At 42.9% G+C, this 18,860-nt stretch overlaps 1 protein-coding gene across 6 annotated transcripts in view; it reads left to right on the top strand.

The window, feature by feature from the left end:
- LOC143378928 (growth factor receptor-bound protein 14) overlaps positions 1–18,860 on the top strand; it is a 41,986-nt gene that overhangs the window by 11,878 nt on the left and 11,248 nt on the right. For 3 of the 6 annotated variants that reach the window (XM_076831058.1, XM_076831053.1, XM_076831059.1), the window contains exons 2-8: positions 1,388–1,761; positions 8,766–8,968; positions 9,046–9,205; positions 9,972–10,102; positions 11,214–11,306; positions 11,376–11,540; positions 12,957–12,986. In XM_076831058.1, coding sequence (XP_076687173.1) covers positions 1,398–1,761; positions 8,766–8,968; positions 9,046–9,205; positions 9,972–10,102; positions 11,214–11,306; positions 11,376–11,540; positions 12,957–12,986 — 1,146 coding nt within the window. In that variant the 5' untranslated portion in view covers positions 1,388–1,397. The remainder of the gene's footprint in view (positions 1–1,387; positions 1,762–8,765; positions 8,969–9,045; positions 9,206–9,971; positions 10,103–11,213; positions 11,307–11,375; positions 11,541–12,956; positions 12,987–18,860) is intronic. The other 3 variants (XM_076831056.1, XM_076831054.1, XM_076831057.1) reach the window with 3 other exon arrangements.

The raw sequence follows: 18,860 nt of genomic DNA on the forward strand, positions 1-18,860 counted from the left end.
GAATTCAGTGCGTTTTACATGAATGGGTGATCTTGTGCGAGGAAATTGTCCAATCAGCCCGTTATACGCGCCATTAGACGCGGACAAAGTTTGGCAGTGACCTGAGCCTGTTTGGAGTTTCTGCTCCAGCAATCTTTCTAACAAGGATGGGAATTTTGAAGAAACAGGGTTATGGGAACACAAAGGCCTCGGAATGGGCTTCAATTTTCATAGAGGTCTACAAAGATACCCCCATCGCTCCCTTTGTGATTCACGAATCCGAACAGTTACTGACTGAAGAGTTACAGTCCGAAAGAACGCACGATAGGGTAGATCGGGGGCGGTAGTGTCGCTTTGACTTTGGAATACGACTACGCAGGAACTGTTATATTTACAACGAAAACTCTTACGCGGAAATGTTACTTACTCATCTGACATCATTGAGTCACAGCAGTTTCGTTATATGTCAAGTAATATCCAAGTTATTAAAAAAAAAATGAGAAGCGGGTAAAGTGTTGCAACCGTCCCTGACACCGGGTGCACGGAGTCCATGGTAGCACAAATTTAACTGTATAAAATTAAAATATTTATCGACTTAAATTATAATAATAAATGAAGAAAGTAAAATCTACAAGCAAGTATGCGGTGTCGCCATTGTGGCAGAAATAGAAAACGTTTTGGCTGGGGCATTCTTCATCCCCTCAATCCTTGCATTCAGTACATTGCACTCATTATTCATTCGGTTTGCTTGCGCTGTGCTATAGGATTCCATGCAAACAAGACAATATTATTAATCTTCTTTGTCACTGTTCGGTTCCGTTGCGGTAAAACCGACCCTGCTTTTCCACTTAAGTTACAAATTTTTGCTAACGAGACGCTTACAAGTGCTAAGTAACAATCAACCCTAGTACAAAAAAGCTCGAATTACAGATTAAAAAATCGAACAAGCAAATACTTGGAAAGGGAGTGTTCGCGTTACAATTTTAAGTGAATAAGAAAAAGTTACTTTAGGGTATCGAAAAGTTATTTTCTTCACTGTCCATGCCTATTGGGTATCTGTACTCCTAGGCCACGGATGTATACCTATATTCCAAATGTCATTGTTCGTCATATATCCAAAATTGGTGTTAATATCACGTGTTTTGAGATATTTAGCGTGTTACATTCGCCCCTCCCCCTGTTATTACCGCCCCCGGGCTACCCTACCTATACGAGTTTCGCGAAGCTTTTGCTCCCCTCTATTTAAGCAGCGGTCGTGACCTCCGGAGCAGTTTCTGTATTAAAAATCTCAGGATCGGTTAGTCGAGGGCTTGCGATACCTCCGAATGGCGACGCGTTAGTGTTCCCGCGAGTTCCGTTTCACTTGGACGGTGACGGGCAGCGACGTTAAGCGATCTGTTTGTTTCAGAACCGTGGATATGGTGGGAAAATTTACGTTTATGACCACGACTACGTTCGAAGATGTCGATCCGGATCGCACGAAAACAGTCGAGGACCAATCTCCGAGCCAAGCCTACCTCGGTTGCCCGCGGGAGCCTACCTCCGACGCGGTAGAGTCACAGACCACCGAAGGTATCTCAAAGAACCTAACGGTATCGACAACAGCGACGACGATGCAGGAGAATCAGCACGTGGAAACGACCGCCGATCGAAGATCTTACAGCGTGGCGTTTCACAGGAATCGTGCCGAACTCGGCAGCTACAGCACTTCTGCTCGCGAAAAGGAAACCTCTGTCAGAACCTGGCTCTCTCAGGTTCGCCGGCGCTGCCTGAACATTCGCGGTAAGTTCGAAACTTTGTCCCCGTGTTTCCAAACAGTCGCGCAGCTAGATAATCTCCCCGCTATTATCAGCGCAAGCTCGCGGGACTTCTTCTGAAGCGGGAACGTCGATCGTAACGAGCTGTTGTGAGCGAAGCAACCAGGTTGCGGTAATAGTAATACTTATAATCTGTCGATCGATGCCCTTGCAATCGCTTGTATTAATAATATTAATCGTTCGGGATAAGGTCGCGTTATCGGTACTACCGTAGCGCTGTTTTACGGGGGTGTGATCCGTGTAATTATGCCACGTGTGGTGAACGTGTAGTCCGCGTCAGATTTCCAGACGTACGATTACGTTGACGTAAACCATCGATCGGTGTGATCGTGCAGCCTGCGCGCTCTTCGGTTTCGGATTCGGACAACCGATATGCGCTTCTAATTTTCAGCTCTGGCCGTCGCGTAGGGGAGACCGGGGTAAAGTGAACCTCGGGGTAAAATGAGCTTCCTTAATTTGTTCTGTAACAATAGAATGTATTTAGAAATTTTGGTGACGTAATAAATGGATGCGATATAAGAATGATAATTATGCACATTCGGATATCGAGAAATGTAAATGCATTTAAACAATTAGAAATTAATTTTTAGAGACTTCCGATTGGTTTTCTTTTCCATTTAGCTTTTCGGATAAGTCAGTCATAAATGTGTTATTTTAACTCCATATTTTTTCTGCGTGTTTAGAACAAGCTTCTAAACATACACGTACACGCGTTTGCGAAAACATTAATCTTAACATTATTAAATAATTCATTTTACACTGAGTACATATTCGGGGTAAAGTGACCGGGGTAAACTGAGCTGCAAATGGCTGCTCAGAACCGATGCGCAAGTGTGCGCAATATCCTAACCTGTCAGCTGGCTAGAAATCCACGCGGCGTGGCGCAACAGAAACTAATCCAAAAAAATGAAAAATCTGTGTGCTAAAGATGTGATTCCAGGGGTTAATATTTACCTATGACCTTAATTAAAGTTCTTATTTTATTGCATCTCACTTTACCCCGGATATGAGTTCACTAACCCAGACCTAACCCAGACCATACATGGGGTAAAGGGATCCAAAAGTTACTCAATTGTAGAGCAGCATATTTCCCCAATACAGCAAAAGTTGAACAAAAATTGTCTGGGAATAAATATGGATTATGCTGTTTCATAATTATTTAAACATCCAGTTCAGATTTCGCGCGAAACAACGAATTTTAGAAAACATTATTAATATTTTTGTTTGTAACTTTTTTCTAATTGTTTAAACAATTGATAAAACCTTTACCATTTGATAGATCTAATTAAAAGAAGTAACTTTTGTCTTGAAATTTCTTTTCTATATCTTAGAGATTGCGAGTTAGAAAATAAAATCGAAAAATAGCCGAATCTTCAGGGGTTAATTTCACCCCGTTAGTGTGATTTTGGGCAGCAAAAAAAAATGCGTTGTAATCGGGAGAAAATTCTCTACGTATTCACGAAGTTTCAGAATTTACACGAATTACGCTGCTACGGTGAATTTTAAACGAACCGCTTAAAACCGAGAAGAGGATTCCTCGAATCTGGGGAGAGACTGAATAAAACGGCCGCAAAACGGGGCAGCCAAAACCTCGCTTCAGCTGGGTTTTCAGTTTTCCGCTCCAAGTACATTGTGCTCCACCTATATTTGCTTTAGAATTTTCCGTTAAGCGAGCCGGAATTTAGTTTTCCTTTGTACAGTAGAGCTTGTTTTCAAAGGAAAATTTCAACGACGCGCTATACAAATTAGAAAAGCTTCGCGTGATCCCCTGTCGTCCGGAGATCCGGAGATGTATAGGCTGAGCTAAGTGGAGCAAAATAACTAGGGTGGATGCGAGCAAGCGAGGCTAATCAAAAACAGTTGATAAAGAATGTAACGAAACCAAAAGCACGTACCAGTTTCGTGCATCCGTTTGGAGGAAAGCGTAGGCCTGGCATTTTTCTACATGCTCGAAACCGTCTGCAGAAAACCGCGATAGATAGCTGAGAAAAATAGAACGAACAATGAGACTATATATAATTTTATTGACAATCATCTCCACGCGATCAACGATGCGAAAACGGTTGACGAAAATAGCGCACTCGCAGCTGCTTATTGGGTATTTCCACCTGCAAACCCCTTCGACTACGAAACCTACGTGGGCATCTGTTAAGGGGGTCATTCTACTTTCATCGGCCGAAAAATTAAGCTATTTGCAAAGATTTTTTTCTCAGTAAATGCGACATATAACGGAACAAATCTTTTTGGTATTTATTAAGCTACTTTTGTATTATAGAAAAAAAATTTAAACAAATTTTTGCAATCTGTATTAATGCTTTTTTTACAGCGTCAATATGACATCTAGAAAAAGGTATGTTCATGGCGCAAAAAATTCCAAAAGATTCTTAATCTGTATGAGTGTCGTTATAGCCCCCAGCTGAATTAACGATTTTTGTCCAGAAATAATCGAGATTCTTCTCATCGAACAGCCGAGAATACATCCTTTCAGGTGTTTTGTCAAACTGTTTTTCTCAAACCGGCGCCATTTTGTTATTTTTCAACAAAAATTGTTAATTGATCTAGGGACTATAGCGACACTCATACAGGTTAAGAATCTTTCGGAATTTTTTGTTTTGGATAAGCCTGAGCCGGGAAATCACCTACGCCGTGAGCATACCTCTTTTTTTTAGGTGCCATATTGACACTGCAAAAAAACAATTAAAGCAAATTGGAAAATTCTTTATAATTTTTTTTTATATAATATAAGAGTAGCTTAGTAAATACCAAAAAGATTCATTTCATTATATGTTGCATTTTCTGAGAAAGATATCTTTAAAAATAGCTTAATTTCTTGGCGGTTCAAAGTAGAATGACCCCTTAAATAGTTTCGGTTTTCCATGCCTACCTTTGGGGGGCCCTACAGACCCATCGCCTGCCACCTGTAACCCAACGCGCATTCTTGCACTCTTCTCTTCAACATCGCGTTCCTTCTATTCTGTACATACATTTCTTTCTTCCTTTGCATTCTTGCATATTGAGGGTACGACTTTAAAAGATTATTAAACACAAAGGATTTATATTTCATCTGTCCAGTATTCTGTGAAAATGCCTAAAGAACAAATTAAAATAGGTAGCTACGCGAAACCAGCTTACCCGAACTTTGAACGCCATGTTGTTTTTCTACCAATGAATGAGCAAACTCTATTCTTCTGATTCCGCTCGTGTATCCATCCATTAGTCGACGACCCATGTGATTACGTTTATTGAAAGCAGAGAAACGAGGGAAGCAAAGTACAATTGCTGCGTTTCCAGTCGCGTGAGTAGCCACACGCAATAAACGTTAAATTCGAAGGATTTAGAGGGCTGGACGCATGCGCGATGCGCGCGGCACCGCTGTCGCTCTCGAGAACTGATTGCGAGTAAAATAGAAGCAAGTTGAATCGTGCCGAGCCGAGCCGAGTCGAGCCGAGCCGAGGCTAGCCGAAGCGAACCGAGACGAGTCGAGTCGAGCGGCAGGTTGTTGTATCGCACGTGCGGAAGGTTTCACGTGCTCTTTGCATTTGTCAATGGTGCAGATGGCCATGTGTATAGTCGTGCATGGTCGTGCAACGGCTGGTTCTCCGGGATACAGAGCCACGAGTGCAGTGCGTACGTGAAAGTGGTCGCGGCAGCGATCGCGGTCACGGTCACGACTATCCTCTAATTTCAACACGATGCGATCGTAGCGAATTTTGTCTCTAAGTACGACGGAGGTTATTGTTCCTCGTACGACGCACAGGGTCATCCGTTAAAACTGCAATCTACGCGCGAGCGAACAGACGAAAATGGCAACACCGCCTCACGGACGCATTCCACTACAACCATTCACCGGCCCGGCGTTCGGAGGGCTGCCAGCGACCGCTGAACAGCAGTAATGCCCGAGCTTCGAAAATTTTAGGATTATCTCTTTCAAATTAACGTCGCACAGAGCTATACGAAATTTCCCGGCCCGGGTTGAAGAATTTACGGCCCTTTTCGTATAACTTTTGAACTATAAAAGATATCGGAATGCAATTTGCGCCAAAAAATGAGGAAAAATTAATCCCTCTGATGATAAAGAATTTAAAATATTTTACGTTTACTTGATTTTTTTTTATTAATTTTTTAACCAGAATTGTCGTGAAAAGCTTTCGCTAACCGTTTGTTTGATACTGTATTTAATACTCTTCTTAAAATTCACGGCGTTGATAAACAATAGGCTAGTTGTTTCTGTATCATTACTTTCGTAAATTGAGAGATTAAATTTTTATTCAATTATGTGTTAGTTCTGCAAACCTCAGAATCTATTATACTGGCTTTCTTTTTTTTATGATTTTATCCTTAACCCTTAACTGGTATACTGTTTTTGGCAAACGTGACTGGTATACTGGGGTCGTGGCAGACCCCAAATAACAAAAGGGCACAGAAATTTGTAAAGTCGACACTAGAGCAACCACTATGAATATTTTCTTCATAGGTAATGTAGAAAATAATATAAGCGTAGAAAGTTAAACTATTATTATAAAATTAATTAGAAATTCAGTTTACCAACTTAGACAACCGAAAATTGTACATGGAACTTTGGGTGCTTGGGGTCATGAGCGACCCCAGGATACCAGTTAAGGGTTAATGTAGTGCATGCATAGATCGGACGCAAGGGGTAACTAATGGGACGTGTATTTAATAACTGTAGGGGTGTTCGAATTTTGTTTCTAGAATTTTTCAGTCTGAATGTTTTAACCTTTTAGCTACTCAACGCCACGCCTATAGCAGCTCCCGTTAATGTCGATTTTTGGAACGATGCGCCATTATTGTGGCTTTTACACGCAGGTGGCAAGAAGTCTCTCCGTACAGGGGTATAGCGCCGCGGTCAACCCTCTCGTAGCTAAAATTTTTTAAATTAACACGGGTACGAAACCAGTCGACATTGTTTTCAAACCTCATTACAGTGATCTGGGGTGCGAGTGATGAACCGATCATAAAAGCGGAGCGCGCGGCTCGCTTTCCTGGGCCGGGAAATTCCGCACAGCTCTTTGCGACGTTAACTTGAAAGAGACCATCCTAATTTAATAGATTCTGCGGTTTGCAGAACTAACACATAATTGAATAAAAATTTAATTTCCCAATTTACGAAAGTAATGATACAGAAACAACTAGCCTATTATTTATCAATACCATAAATTTGAAAAAGAGTATTAAATACAGTATCAAACAAACGGTTTGCGAGAGCTTTTCACGAAAATTAGGGTTAAAAGATTAATAAAAAAAAAATTAAGTAAACGTAAAATATTTTAAATTCTTCATCATCAGAGGGATTAATTTTTCCTCGTTTTACGGCGCAAATTGCATTTCGATATCTTTTATAGTTCAAAAGTTATACGAAAAAGGCCCTAAATTCTTCAACCCGGGCCGGGAAATTTCAAATAGCTCTGTGCGACGTTGATTTGAAAGAGACATCCAAAAATTTTCGAAGCTCTGGCATCACTGCTGTCTAGCGGTCGCTGGCAGCCCTCCGAACGCCGGGCCGGTGAATGGTTGCAGTGAAATCCGTCCGTGAGGCGGTGTTGCCATTTCGTCTGTTCGCGCGCGCGTAGGTTGCACTTTTAACGGATGACCCTGTACACACCATGCCGCTTACGGTTCCGTGGTAGATCGTCGTGTCGAAGAATCAACCGCGATGTATTCAGGACAGCACTCACGGAACGCTCCAGATGGTGCTCCTTATCGTATTTCGCATGCTGCTAGCCAAATTAATCCGCAACGTTTTCGGCAATGTAATACTAGTACGGCCGTTTCCTGCCACGCTTATTTAAGTAATTAAATATTCCACATTTCTGTAGATCTGCCATTGGATTCTTCCCTCGAAATACAAACACAACCGTAAATATGTTCGATCCATTAATTTAGTTGCCACCTTTAATCCTATGTATCCACAGTATTCAGAGAGATACAAGCTCCACCGCCTTTTCGGACACCGCAAAAGCCGAAGACGTAGAAAATCGACGAGAACCTTTTCACACGATAATGAATAGGTATATTCCAGAATCTAGATATTAGCATTCGTCGCAGCGGAGAGTAGGTTCGCGGGTAAGTCGCGGGGAATCAGGCAAATTCGTTGCGAAAGGGGCTGTCATCGATAGCGTCGAAAGGCGAACAACCCCCATTCGAAAAACTAGGATGCTTATTGTTATAGTCTGATTTTCGAGAGTTGAGACCTGAGGCGGGTCCCTCCGACGGAGCGCGGTTTAAGGAGTAATGGTACGCTATGGATTGCGTGCGGCGTTGCCACCTCCTTAAACCACGCTCCGTCCGAGGGACCCGCCTCGGGTCTCAACTCTCGAAAATCAGACTATAGAAGTCCCTCTCTCGTCACCCGTTACAGTGCCTTCCAGATTTAACGCATCTATTTTTACGTTGATATGCCCCCAAGGCCTTAACACTTAACCCTTCAGCGCGGAGGCTTTCTGCCCAGAACGGTACCTAGCTGTGGGATGAATTGCGTTGGTCGAAACCTTAACCTCTGCTGTTAAGGCGTTACTGCATAGCAGATCTGAAGAAGCAATCACCTGCTGATCTAACCAATCGGACTTGCATCCCTCCCAAACCGTCACTCTCTCGAAGGAGCCCTCTTTACGGCAATAACTCCTTCCCAAGGCCTACAGAATGTGTATGAGGAGAGCACAGCACGCCTCTAATTCGGGTATCCAATAGACCTTGATCCCAAGCTCTACTCGCTACGCCTCTGCTTCACGTCCCTTGACGAGCGGTGCTCCTCGTACAGCCGTTGCGGACAGTTTTCCTATGACGAGTACTGCTCGTCATACCACGCTCAGGGGTTAATAATGCCCAAAGACTGCTTGGGCTGAATCCACCCGCTACCGTATCGAAGCCCCGCTGTCTTCGCCACTCTGCTGTACGTACAGACTCGTTATACGTATGTTGTAAGTTATTCCGTTTGTCGCGCGCTCGCAGGTTGGATGCCGAAGATGTGTTCCTGCGTGGAGACGAACCCCGCGTTCTCTGGCCGAGCCGCCGCACGAGTAGGGAATTACCAACGACTCGGATCTAGACCAAACGAATTAGGGTTCCATCGACAGCAGCCGACACCCGGAACAAGTTACGACGACGACACGGACGAGTATTACGACGAATCCGCTGACGGCGACGCGAAACAGGTAAGCTTCTCGTTGACATTCGTCACACACGCGAATGGAAAGCTTGCGGAATACAGATTAATGGATTTCTCGTTTAGGCAGAGGAATTGTGCTTCTACTTTGACGACAACACTTGCAACACCTTACTCGTCGAAAAGAATCTCCGCGCTATCGATTTGTGCCAGCTGCTTAAAGTGAAAAGGAACGTGAGCGGAATATCTTGGTCGATCGTGGAAACGTGGCCGGAGCTGGGAATCGGTGAGTGCAGCCACCCCCTAACAATAATAACACAGTACAACAAATTTCGAAGGAAAAATGTCTGCTGCATCGCGTGGGATGGTTAGATTTTGTCCCAGACCCTTAGTTTTGGAAATAAATTGAAAGATATCTGCAAAAATTGGTGCATTTCGGGTGTCATTTTCCTTTGATCGTTGTTTAAACATATTTAAATGCTCATAATGCAATAATAACCTATATCGTTGTATTCGGGAGGGTTCATAGAATAATTTGACGTAACGAACAATCGAATAACTATTACCGTTTCGACACAAAAGATGCTCAAAGTTGAAAATTTGCAGTTATTTTCAAAATTGATTTTCTCAAAAACTGAGGGTGCTGGCGACAAAAGGGTTGCGGATTCGTTTTCAGGGCCCGAAAACCTATAAGAAACGGCTATTTTGGTGTGTAAAGTACTCACCTTCAAGCATTTTGCCATCGGATGATTGACTCACATGAAATTCAGTCAATTCAGGTCCTGAATTCATACACACTTCAACGATTAATAGCTTCGACAATTTCATACATTCCGACGATTTTTGTTGTTGTTGTAATTACTCGCAAACGTGCCCACAACAGATTGTGAAAAGCACGACTATAACGATTATTTGGTGTAGAAGCAATTTAGCGTCAAAGAAACTAACGATTTTACGTATCCAATAGTTCACTACCCTCTTAAATAGTAGGTGACTTTGCGACGAGACAGATTCGCGCCAAATCGATGTTACGTTCCGGATTTATTTCGCAGAACGTACTTTGGAAGACCACGAAGACATTCTGTCTGTGCACAAGGAAATGAAACTATTTACGTCGCGGCATCTAAGAAAATTCATCTTTCGAGCAGATGTACTCAAGTACCAACTCTTCCGTAAGCATAATGTGAGTAAAGAAATCTATAGGCGGTATAAATAGCTCGAGCCGTAGGTACATACTTAAGGGGAGACGACAGTACAAATCGAACGAGAAATAGACTGAAATAGACTGAAACTTTTTTTACTTTAAAGAATATACTTCTGGCTAGGAGGGGAATCAGAAAAAAATACAAAAAATTGAAAAATTATGATTTTCAAAGGCGTTGAAGGGACGAAAAATATAGGGGGAAAGTGATTTCAAACTTCAAGTGTCGTTGTTTTCTTAAAAATGTAATTTTTGCATTTTTTTCTGCTCCCCCCCCCCTAGACAGAAGTATATTCTTCAAAATAAAAAAGTTTCAGTCGAATCGGATAATAACTTTTGGAGATACAGGTCCCACCGAATTGGATGAATTTTTTGACGCCTTGACTTTAACGACTCCCCAATGCCGTCTGCAATGATTAATTATAAAACAAAAAAATATATTTCTGTAGCTTAATACATCCTTAATACAATGCAAAAAGTCCCATTAAATTATATACAGTGGTTTTCCTTTAATTAATTCCTAAATATCACTATTCTTTTGGGCTCCAGACCGGAACCTCCCCTTAAGGTGACAGTAATTGGTTAGGTGTCAGTAATTGGGTCCTTTACCCTACTTTCACGCAACCATATCTCGTGCCCGTTTTCTTCTCTCCCGCAACTTTTCCATCGTTCCGCTATGCCGCGGATAGTGGCATTACCGAGGGATTAAATAATTAATTAATGTAATAAGAACAAAGTGGAAGAAATCATACCGTGAGAGAAGCTCCAAGTTTGCTCGCGTAGGTACGTCCACCCATTATCAGTCCTTTCTGTTACCACTGTCCTTTCGCCAAGGGTGCGTGCGTGATCGCGTGTCGTACACGGCATACGTATTACGTAGGTACCTAAGTAAATGGATTGGATCGATAACTCGGTGAGATTTTCGCGAACGGTATTTTGCTTTACTAATTTCCTTGGACCTGGAGTGTCAGTAGGTAGGTACGTACCTACTTTTGGCTGCGATAATGCTTCTAACGGAGCGACATCGTCAGGTTCGGAGCGGGTGAGAGAATATATGGACGAAATATCGCATCTACCTACGTTTGCATTACAGCAGGATTTCACTGCCGAGAACACGGTCACCTCTATCGTCAACGGTCCTGGAGAGACCGGAGGGAAGCTGATCGATGCTGAGAGTGCTTTACGAGTGAGTAGGAAACATCGGAATCGATTTCCTTCGAACATACTTGGATATAAAGGGTTTCGATCGCGAAAGGATTCCGAAAGCGATTGCTTTGTAACATTCCAGACCAATCTGCTGCACGACGATACCGAATGCCCGCAAATATTTAGCTTGGCCTGGGTACGGAACGGATACTACGACGTGTGGAGGAAAGTCTACCTGCTGTTACGCGATCGGATGCTTTACGTCTCCAACAAGGTAAGCCGCCACTGTATCGTTAGGCTACTTAACCCTCAAGCGGGCGCGCTTTGTGAACTCCGTTCACCGTTCTGCCTATTTCCTTCGCTAGGTCTCGGTAAGACAAACATTCCCTCCGCGCGATCGTGGTGTGTTTCAAGAACCCTATGATGCTTGTGCCAGTTGATTTTCATTTTTCATGTTAAAAATGTTTTACATATACTATTTTTCTGTGTTTTAAATACATTTACTGCATTTTTGGATACATCGCTGATATTTTCCCATCGCATTTAATTTAAGTTACCACTGTCAACGGAGAAACCGTTTCTGAAGTGTAATATATAAGGGGGCTAGAATGATTATTTTCAACTGATCAACTGAGTTCACCACGCGCCTGATCGTGTACCTCTCATTGGCGCGCCCACCCGAGGGTTAAGGAGGTTCGATACCGGAGCAAAAATAATGAGAAATCTTTGAAAAGTGTTTTTGAAAATTTTTTTTTTGTATAATCAAAGTACGTATTAATAAGTAGAAAAAAAAATTGAACTTAGTGAACAAATTCTTTTTGTGACAAAAAAAGTTCCAAATAGCGGTACTTTATCAGGGCGCCAAGTGGAAAGTACCCCTTAAGTACACAGGGTAAAGGGCCCAATTTTCGTCCCCCATTTGTATTTGACCCTGTAGAGGGTGTATAAAATGTTAGAATGAGCAGGATTATTCTACGGACAATGTTCAGAAATCTGCGGCTCAAACCATAGATTTATACCCATTGTAATAGAAAGAACATCCACTAAAAACTTTAAAAACTGATTAAACTCATTTTAAAACATTCCAAGAATTAGTTAAAAGATAACATTAAATTGTCAATTTAAAATTATTAATAAATATTTTTTTTTCATTAGATGTCTGAAATGCAAGAATTGGTCTCTTATACCAAATTATAGTACAAGAATACTACTAATGAAAACTAATAATCTTTTATTCCTCAAATAAAACCTATAATTTAATTTATCATAATAACTATAACTCTAATAATAATTATAACAACAATCATTATAAATTTCTTCACAAATACAACCTTATCAACTCAAAAAAAAAAATCGAATCAATTAAATGAAAATGATAAAAAACTTATTCTCAATCTTTGATCCATCAACTAGAACACTCTTATCATTAAATTGAATTAGATTAATAATTCCCATAATAATTCTATCTTACAACTATTGATACTTACCCTTCTAGCTTCTAAAAAAAAAACTCATGTCGTTCGGACCAATTCTAAAAAAGTTATGCGATTTTAAAAGTTGTAAACTTTCTTTCGTCCGCCACTGTAAATCTATAAATATATCTACTATATGTAGTACGTACTATTTAGAAAGACTTTTGCCCTGCTCTGTGACAATTACTTACATCGATTCTGACCTTATTTTATTTCAGGTGCAGGGGAGTGTACCAAAACGGCCACCGGTGAGTAATCATGTTATTCTTATCACCATTTGAGCGTAACCAATACGATTATCGTCGACATGCGAGTAAGTTGCAGATACGTTGAAAGGAACTCCATTGTTTCTCTTTCAACAAACATTAACGAGTAGGCACGTACAGTATTTCCTCGTTAAGGGCTCGGTTTGCTGTACGCGATACGGACTTTCCGCTATCCCCGCCGCTTCTGTCTCACTCTTGTCCGGCGAAGGCGAGAGCGAGATGGAACGAGAGCGAGCGATAGGCACTGAGAGCCTGTGATGCCAGATCGGGGACGGGTTCCCTCGAGAATTTCCCCCACCTCGCGCACACTACGCCGGAGCAGCGTGTCCGAAAGCTCGGCGCTTCGGAGTCCAATTCACGGACACGCAGCTCCGGCGTAGTGTGCGCGAGGTGGGGGAAATTCTCGAGGGAACCGGTCCCCGATCTGGCATCACAGCTGAGAGCGAGGGAGGACGGTACGAGACAGACGACGCGTTGATGTTTTGTCTCGCTCCGTCTGTCGGACGCCTGACACTCTGTCCTTCGCATGCGCGACGGGCGTGCGCGATGGTCGCAAGCGCTTACCGCGAGCCGGGCCCGCGTCAAGATTTTGCGAAGCGGTTTTCGTGCTCACGGTAAGCGCTTGCGGCTATCGCGCACGCTCGCCGCGCACGCAGCGTTCCATCTCGCTCCCCCCTTCGGCCAGAAAGAAGCGAGAAACGAACACTCGGAATTAGGGCTCTGTTCACGATATGGGCTCAACGCCGGTCCCGAACAGCGAGCCGATAACGAAGAAGTACTGTATTCCGTTCCTTCAGATGCATCTAGCTACGCGTGGCGTTACGAAATTGCTTGATAAATCTTTATCGCCGCGCCGTATCGTTTTACAGAGCGTAAAACAAACATCTCTTTCGTCTTTCACGATCACATCGCGGCTTTCTCGAGTAGAGGCCGGTTAGAGTCGGTCGTGAAGCGTTCAGCCGCGCATACGCCGATGCAGCTTGCCCTTTCTTTCCTTTTTCCATCTCACATCCCTCTGTTTCGAGCTGCTGGCTGTTTCGCAAAATCCACTGAAAACGAAAACGAAAGGTTATTTCTCTCCTCCCGATCCCGAATCCGATTTCTCCCGTCTCTCTTCCACTTATGACACGTTCCGTGGCGCAGCTGCGCGATGTTGACCGAAGTCGAACGGGCCGTACCGCGACTAACCGATTCAGAGATTTTATTTATGCAGGGGGTGTGCGTCGGTCACGTGCGATTTCAACTCCGTCGACCCTCCGCGGTTCGTATTTCTTATCCGCTCGAAACGAGAGAACAGCGGTAGAAGTGCGAATGAAGCGAATCAAGCACTTCGCTTCGCGAGAAATCGCGCAGTTCCTTTCGAACTGCGGCGGTCCCAGGGGAATGGACGTTCCGAGCCGAATGTCTCTTTTCCACCGAAAACGTTTCTAGAATCGATTAGATTTGCTGGGGTGTTTGGAGTAGAATGCACGTTGCTGATTGCTGGCGCGCGGCCAAAAGATGCGGATTTCCCGAACACGTAACCGCTGCTTTTAGTGCGACAAGCTGAAATACCTACATGAACTTTCCATACGCGATAGGCTCGTTTCGCTAGCCTGTTTACTACGGCAGGCCGCAGTTAGGAGATCCCGCCTTTAAGGGGAGGTTCCCGTCTAAAAGTCGATTTTTTCTTTATTTATTTTTTCGAATGTTTAATCTGTTAGGAATGCGCGTTTAAAAGGATTTGTTGAAATTCGTAAAATTCCCGAAGTTACAGGCATTTGAGTAACGGCAAATGCATGGGTAACCCCCGGCCACTCGGCACTCACGTAAAACTTTAAACGCGTTTTTCTCGAAACAGTGTTCTCAAAACGGTGGGACCTGTATCTCCAAAAGTTATTATCCTATTCGACTGAAACTTTTTTTACTTTAAAGAATATACTTCTGGCTAGGAGGGAAATCAGAGAAAAATACAAAAAATTGAAAAATTATGATTTTCAAAGGCGTTGAAGGGACGAAAACTATAGGGGGAAAGTGATTTCAAACTTCAAGTGTCGTTGTTTTCTTAAAAATGTCATTTCTGCATTTTTTTCTAGTATCATTCCTAGCCAGAAGTATATTCTTCAAAATAAAAAAGTTTCAGTCGAATCGGATAATAACTTTTGGAGATACAGGTCCCACCGATTTTGATCAATTTTTTGACGCCTTGACTTTAACCAGTGCCGTCTGTAATGATTAAATATAAAACAAAAAATATATTTCTGTAGCTTAATACATCCTTAATACAATGCAAAAAGTCCCGTTAAATTATATACAGTAGTTTTCCTTTAATTAATTCCTAAAGATCACCTATTTTTGGGGCTCTAAACCGGAACCTCCCCTTAAGGGGTCATTCTGGTTAGCGCGCCGATAAATTCAGGGATCTTCATCAATGTATTGCGAAGAACCGAATTATAGTAATGGAACAAAACTTTTTTCTATTGATTAAACTACATTTCTACAGTAAATGAAAAATATAAAACTGATAAGAGGCTACGGCTTTTTCTCCATAACGCGGTCAATGTGCGTCACTGGCGAAAATCCAATGTACCGTGGTTGGGTGGTGGCTAGCGGGAATGGTAGAGCACGGGAGAGAAATGAGTGGAGAGAGCGGAGGAACTGGAAAACCCGGGGAGGCTATTTACGATCTTACAATTAGGTATAATCGAATTCGCGAGGCGCGACGGAAGGGAACGGTAGAAGAGAGTGGTTTGCCAGCTGATTCGGGAAAGTTGGAAGGGCGACCGTAATCGCGGCTGGGAAATTCTCCACGCGTTGGCGCGGTGCGGCGCGGCGCAGTGGTGGCGTAAAACCTATGCAGTCTGTCGCCGGGCCGCCGGGAAACCAGCTGAATGGTTGGGCTCGGCTGTTTCCGCCTGACGATTCGGCAATCCTCGGATCTTTGTCCGGCGCTGTATATATATATATATGTGTGTGTATATACATGAGAGTCCGGTGAGCTGCGAGCTACGAGCACTGAAGCGCGAGCTGCGAGTTGCGATCCGTCAGTTGCCCCGACATCATAGGATGCGATGTACGCGTCTCCGCTCGCCTCTCTCTTGCTCCTTTCTACTCAATTGTCATCGGTCACCTCCATTTTCACTCTAATCGACCGTCTTGACTACGCGTCGCGTCGTCAGTCCGCGAAGCCTGACCTTCGGTGATTTACGCTCTTCTCGACTGAAGGAAAAGAAGACAAGGGAAAAAAGGAAAACCAAAAGTGTCGCCGCTGAAACTGTCGTTGCTACCGGTAGCCTGTCTCTTCCTATTGGGTCATCGCCGCGTCTCTCTTCTTCCTCCACCTCTCCTCTCTTCTCTCCCCACCCTCTCTCCCTGTTTCTCTCTCTTCACCATTCCACCGCCATACACGATTTTGCTCACTCTTTAACTTCCTCCTGCTTGTTGTGGACGTTGTGGTGGGACGAGGGAACGGGCGCAAGAAACATCGGATCATCGGCGAGAAACGGAATAGTGGCCAAGCGAGAAGATGGGCATTAAAACGAGAACGTTGCAGCTGTCCGTGGTGGCGCGCTCCTTCCCGTTCCGATACGTGTCGACGTTGTGCTCGCACTTGCGGCAGCGGGCATAAGTTTTCCGCGAAAGACGAGCAGCAGGGAAGGAAAGAAAGGGAACGCGATGAAATCCGCCCGCTATGATACGTTGCTGTTGCTCCCGGGAGGACAAAATACGCTGGTATCGCGAAACGGCTAGCTGTCTCGCGCTGTACGTGTACCGAGGACGCCAAGAACTTGTCGATTTACGCCAGCAACTCGAGAGAACCAAGGCCCATGAATTCGGCCGGTGATTATCAAACGAGAAAGCTAAATCGCTGCCAGGACACGCTTCGCGCGGGACTCGGGATTCTCGTGGTAAGTGCAAGTATATTTCGCCTGACGAAGCGACTATCTGTATACACACGTGCTTCCCCATATACCAAGCCGAAACGAATCGAATCGAATCGAATCCAGTGAACCTGTTCCTTCCGGTAGAAAGTTGGACGTTTCGATGGCTCGTAACTGCTACGCCAAATGCACGAATCGTTCTGCTTTGCGAGCTCCTTCCTCTCTCCTTATTTTTTGTCTGTGATCGGCTTCACGTGCAAGGAGTTCTAATCTTGTTAACGGGCAACAACGTCGAGATCTACCGCATTAAGGCCTCGCACGTACGAGGAATCCCAGTGTCTTCGAGATTGCTGTTGACAAACATTCGGAAAAGTGTCTTTCGCTCTTCGAGGGGGAAATATTGTTTTTGGCTGACAGTGAAAGCATATTTTGAAGGGAAGAGTGGAAAAATACCTACCGCTAGGAAAGCAGAACACAGATCGAGCACAGAGAAATTCTGTCGATTGTCCAGCTTCTTCGGGTTGTGGGCGCGTGGGTGGCCCGCGAGCGAGTAGTCTACGAATCATTCGATACGATTCGATAAGCGGTCGGAAAGGGAAATGTCTGTCAACTAGAGGAAAGTTTGCTTCGACTTTAATTTCGACAAATTTTTAAAAATTCCTTTGGCGCATGAATCGCTAAGGCGTAAAATGAAATTTAACGAACGAACCAACCGCAGCGCCGCACAGTGGTCGGAACGTGGAAAAGAACTTAAATTATGAAAGTCGGATTTTTAGGTATCGATTATTATTTTCGGGTAGCCAATGAATCAATCTTGCTATGAAAATGGATGTGTTTTTTGAAAAATGACTTGTTTGGCATTTCTTCTAATCGTTACTCATTTCCAAAACAATTTGTTTTCTAAAATTTCGTATGAATTTTTCTAAAATATGTAAATAATTAATTTTGTGAAATAGTTTTGATCTTCGTTTGTTTTTTCTTTTAAATTGATACGTATACTTGAGCTCAGATTAGAAGGAACCCGTTTCGCGCATGTAGAATGAGCTCATTGGCTCCGAAAAAGCGTTGGTGGGGGTACAGCCAATGGTGGCTTCTCCCGGCACCAATGAGCGTCAACCTGCGCAGAATTGGTCTAACCTCGTCGGTCGACAAGTTCCTTCTAATGAGCTCAAGTATAGTATACCTACATATACCGAGATCGGTCATTCTGACCCCTCACGGAACGCAGGTAAATTTTTAGTTTCAGAAGTTTCATTTTTAGAGAACTAAGTATATTTTCATACGTACACGTTGTACAAAAAGTGCCATAAGATACGTGTATTATGTTTGCTCAATTTTTTCATTCTTCTACCGTACACATATTGCGATGAAACGTAAACGGTGTCAACTAGCATATTGTACTAATAATAAAACGAAGAATATTTGTGGTACATGTAACAAACAAGTCTGTGGTACATGCTCTGCTAAAATAATTGGAACTTGTAAAAAATGTCTTTGAATTTTATGCGTAATTATTTTCAAAATCACTATCGTTATTATTATTATTATTATTGTTGTTATTATTACACAGTTTATATTCAATTTTCGCCCATAAAATAGGAAAATATATAAGAACGCAATAAAATGCAATGTCTTTTCTTGAAGGACTTGTTAATTTAAAAAACAAGTTATTTTGACCCCTGCGGTAGAAGTGGGTATACGTCAATCGTTGGTTGTTCCAGTGTTAATACGGAAGAAAAATGCGTCTGAAGTAGACCTTTCGTATTCTAGCGGGATTCTGACAGATTTCTAACTAAAAGTTTAAACTCTAACTAAAGTTTAGTTTAGTTCTAACTAAAAGTTTAGACATTTTTCCTTCACATTTGGGGACATTTATAGTCAAATGTACTGTGTATAGTATCAGCTTATGTATGACGTAAATACTTTTCAAAAATATTTTACCAAAATCATGTTTTCGAGCCTGAAAGAAAGGCACGTATAATTTCTGGTTGGAACT

The sequence above is a fragment of the Andrena cerasifolii genome, chromosome 2, assembly GCF_050908995.1.
Source record: "Andrena cerasifolii isolate SP2316 chromosome 2, iyAndCera1_principal, whole genome shotgun sequence".
Taxonomy (NCBI): domain Eukaryota; kingdom Metazoa; phylum Arthropoda; class Insecta; order Hymenoptera; family Andrenidae; genus Andrena; species Andrena cerasifolii.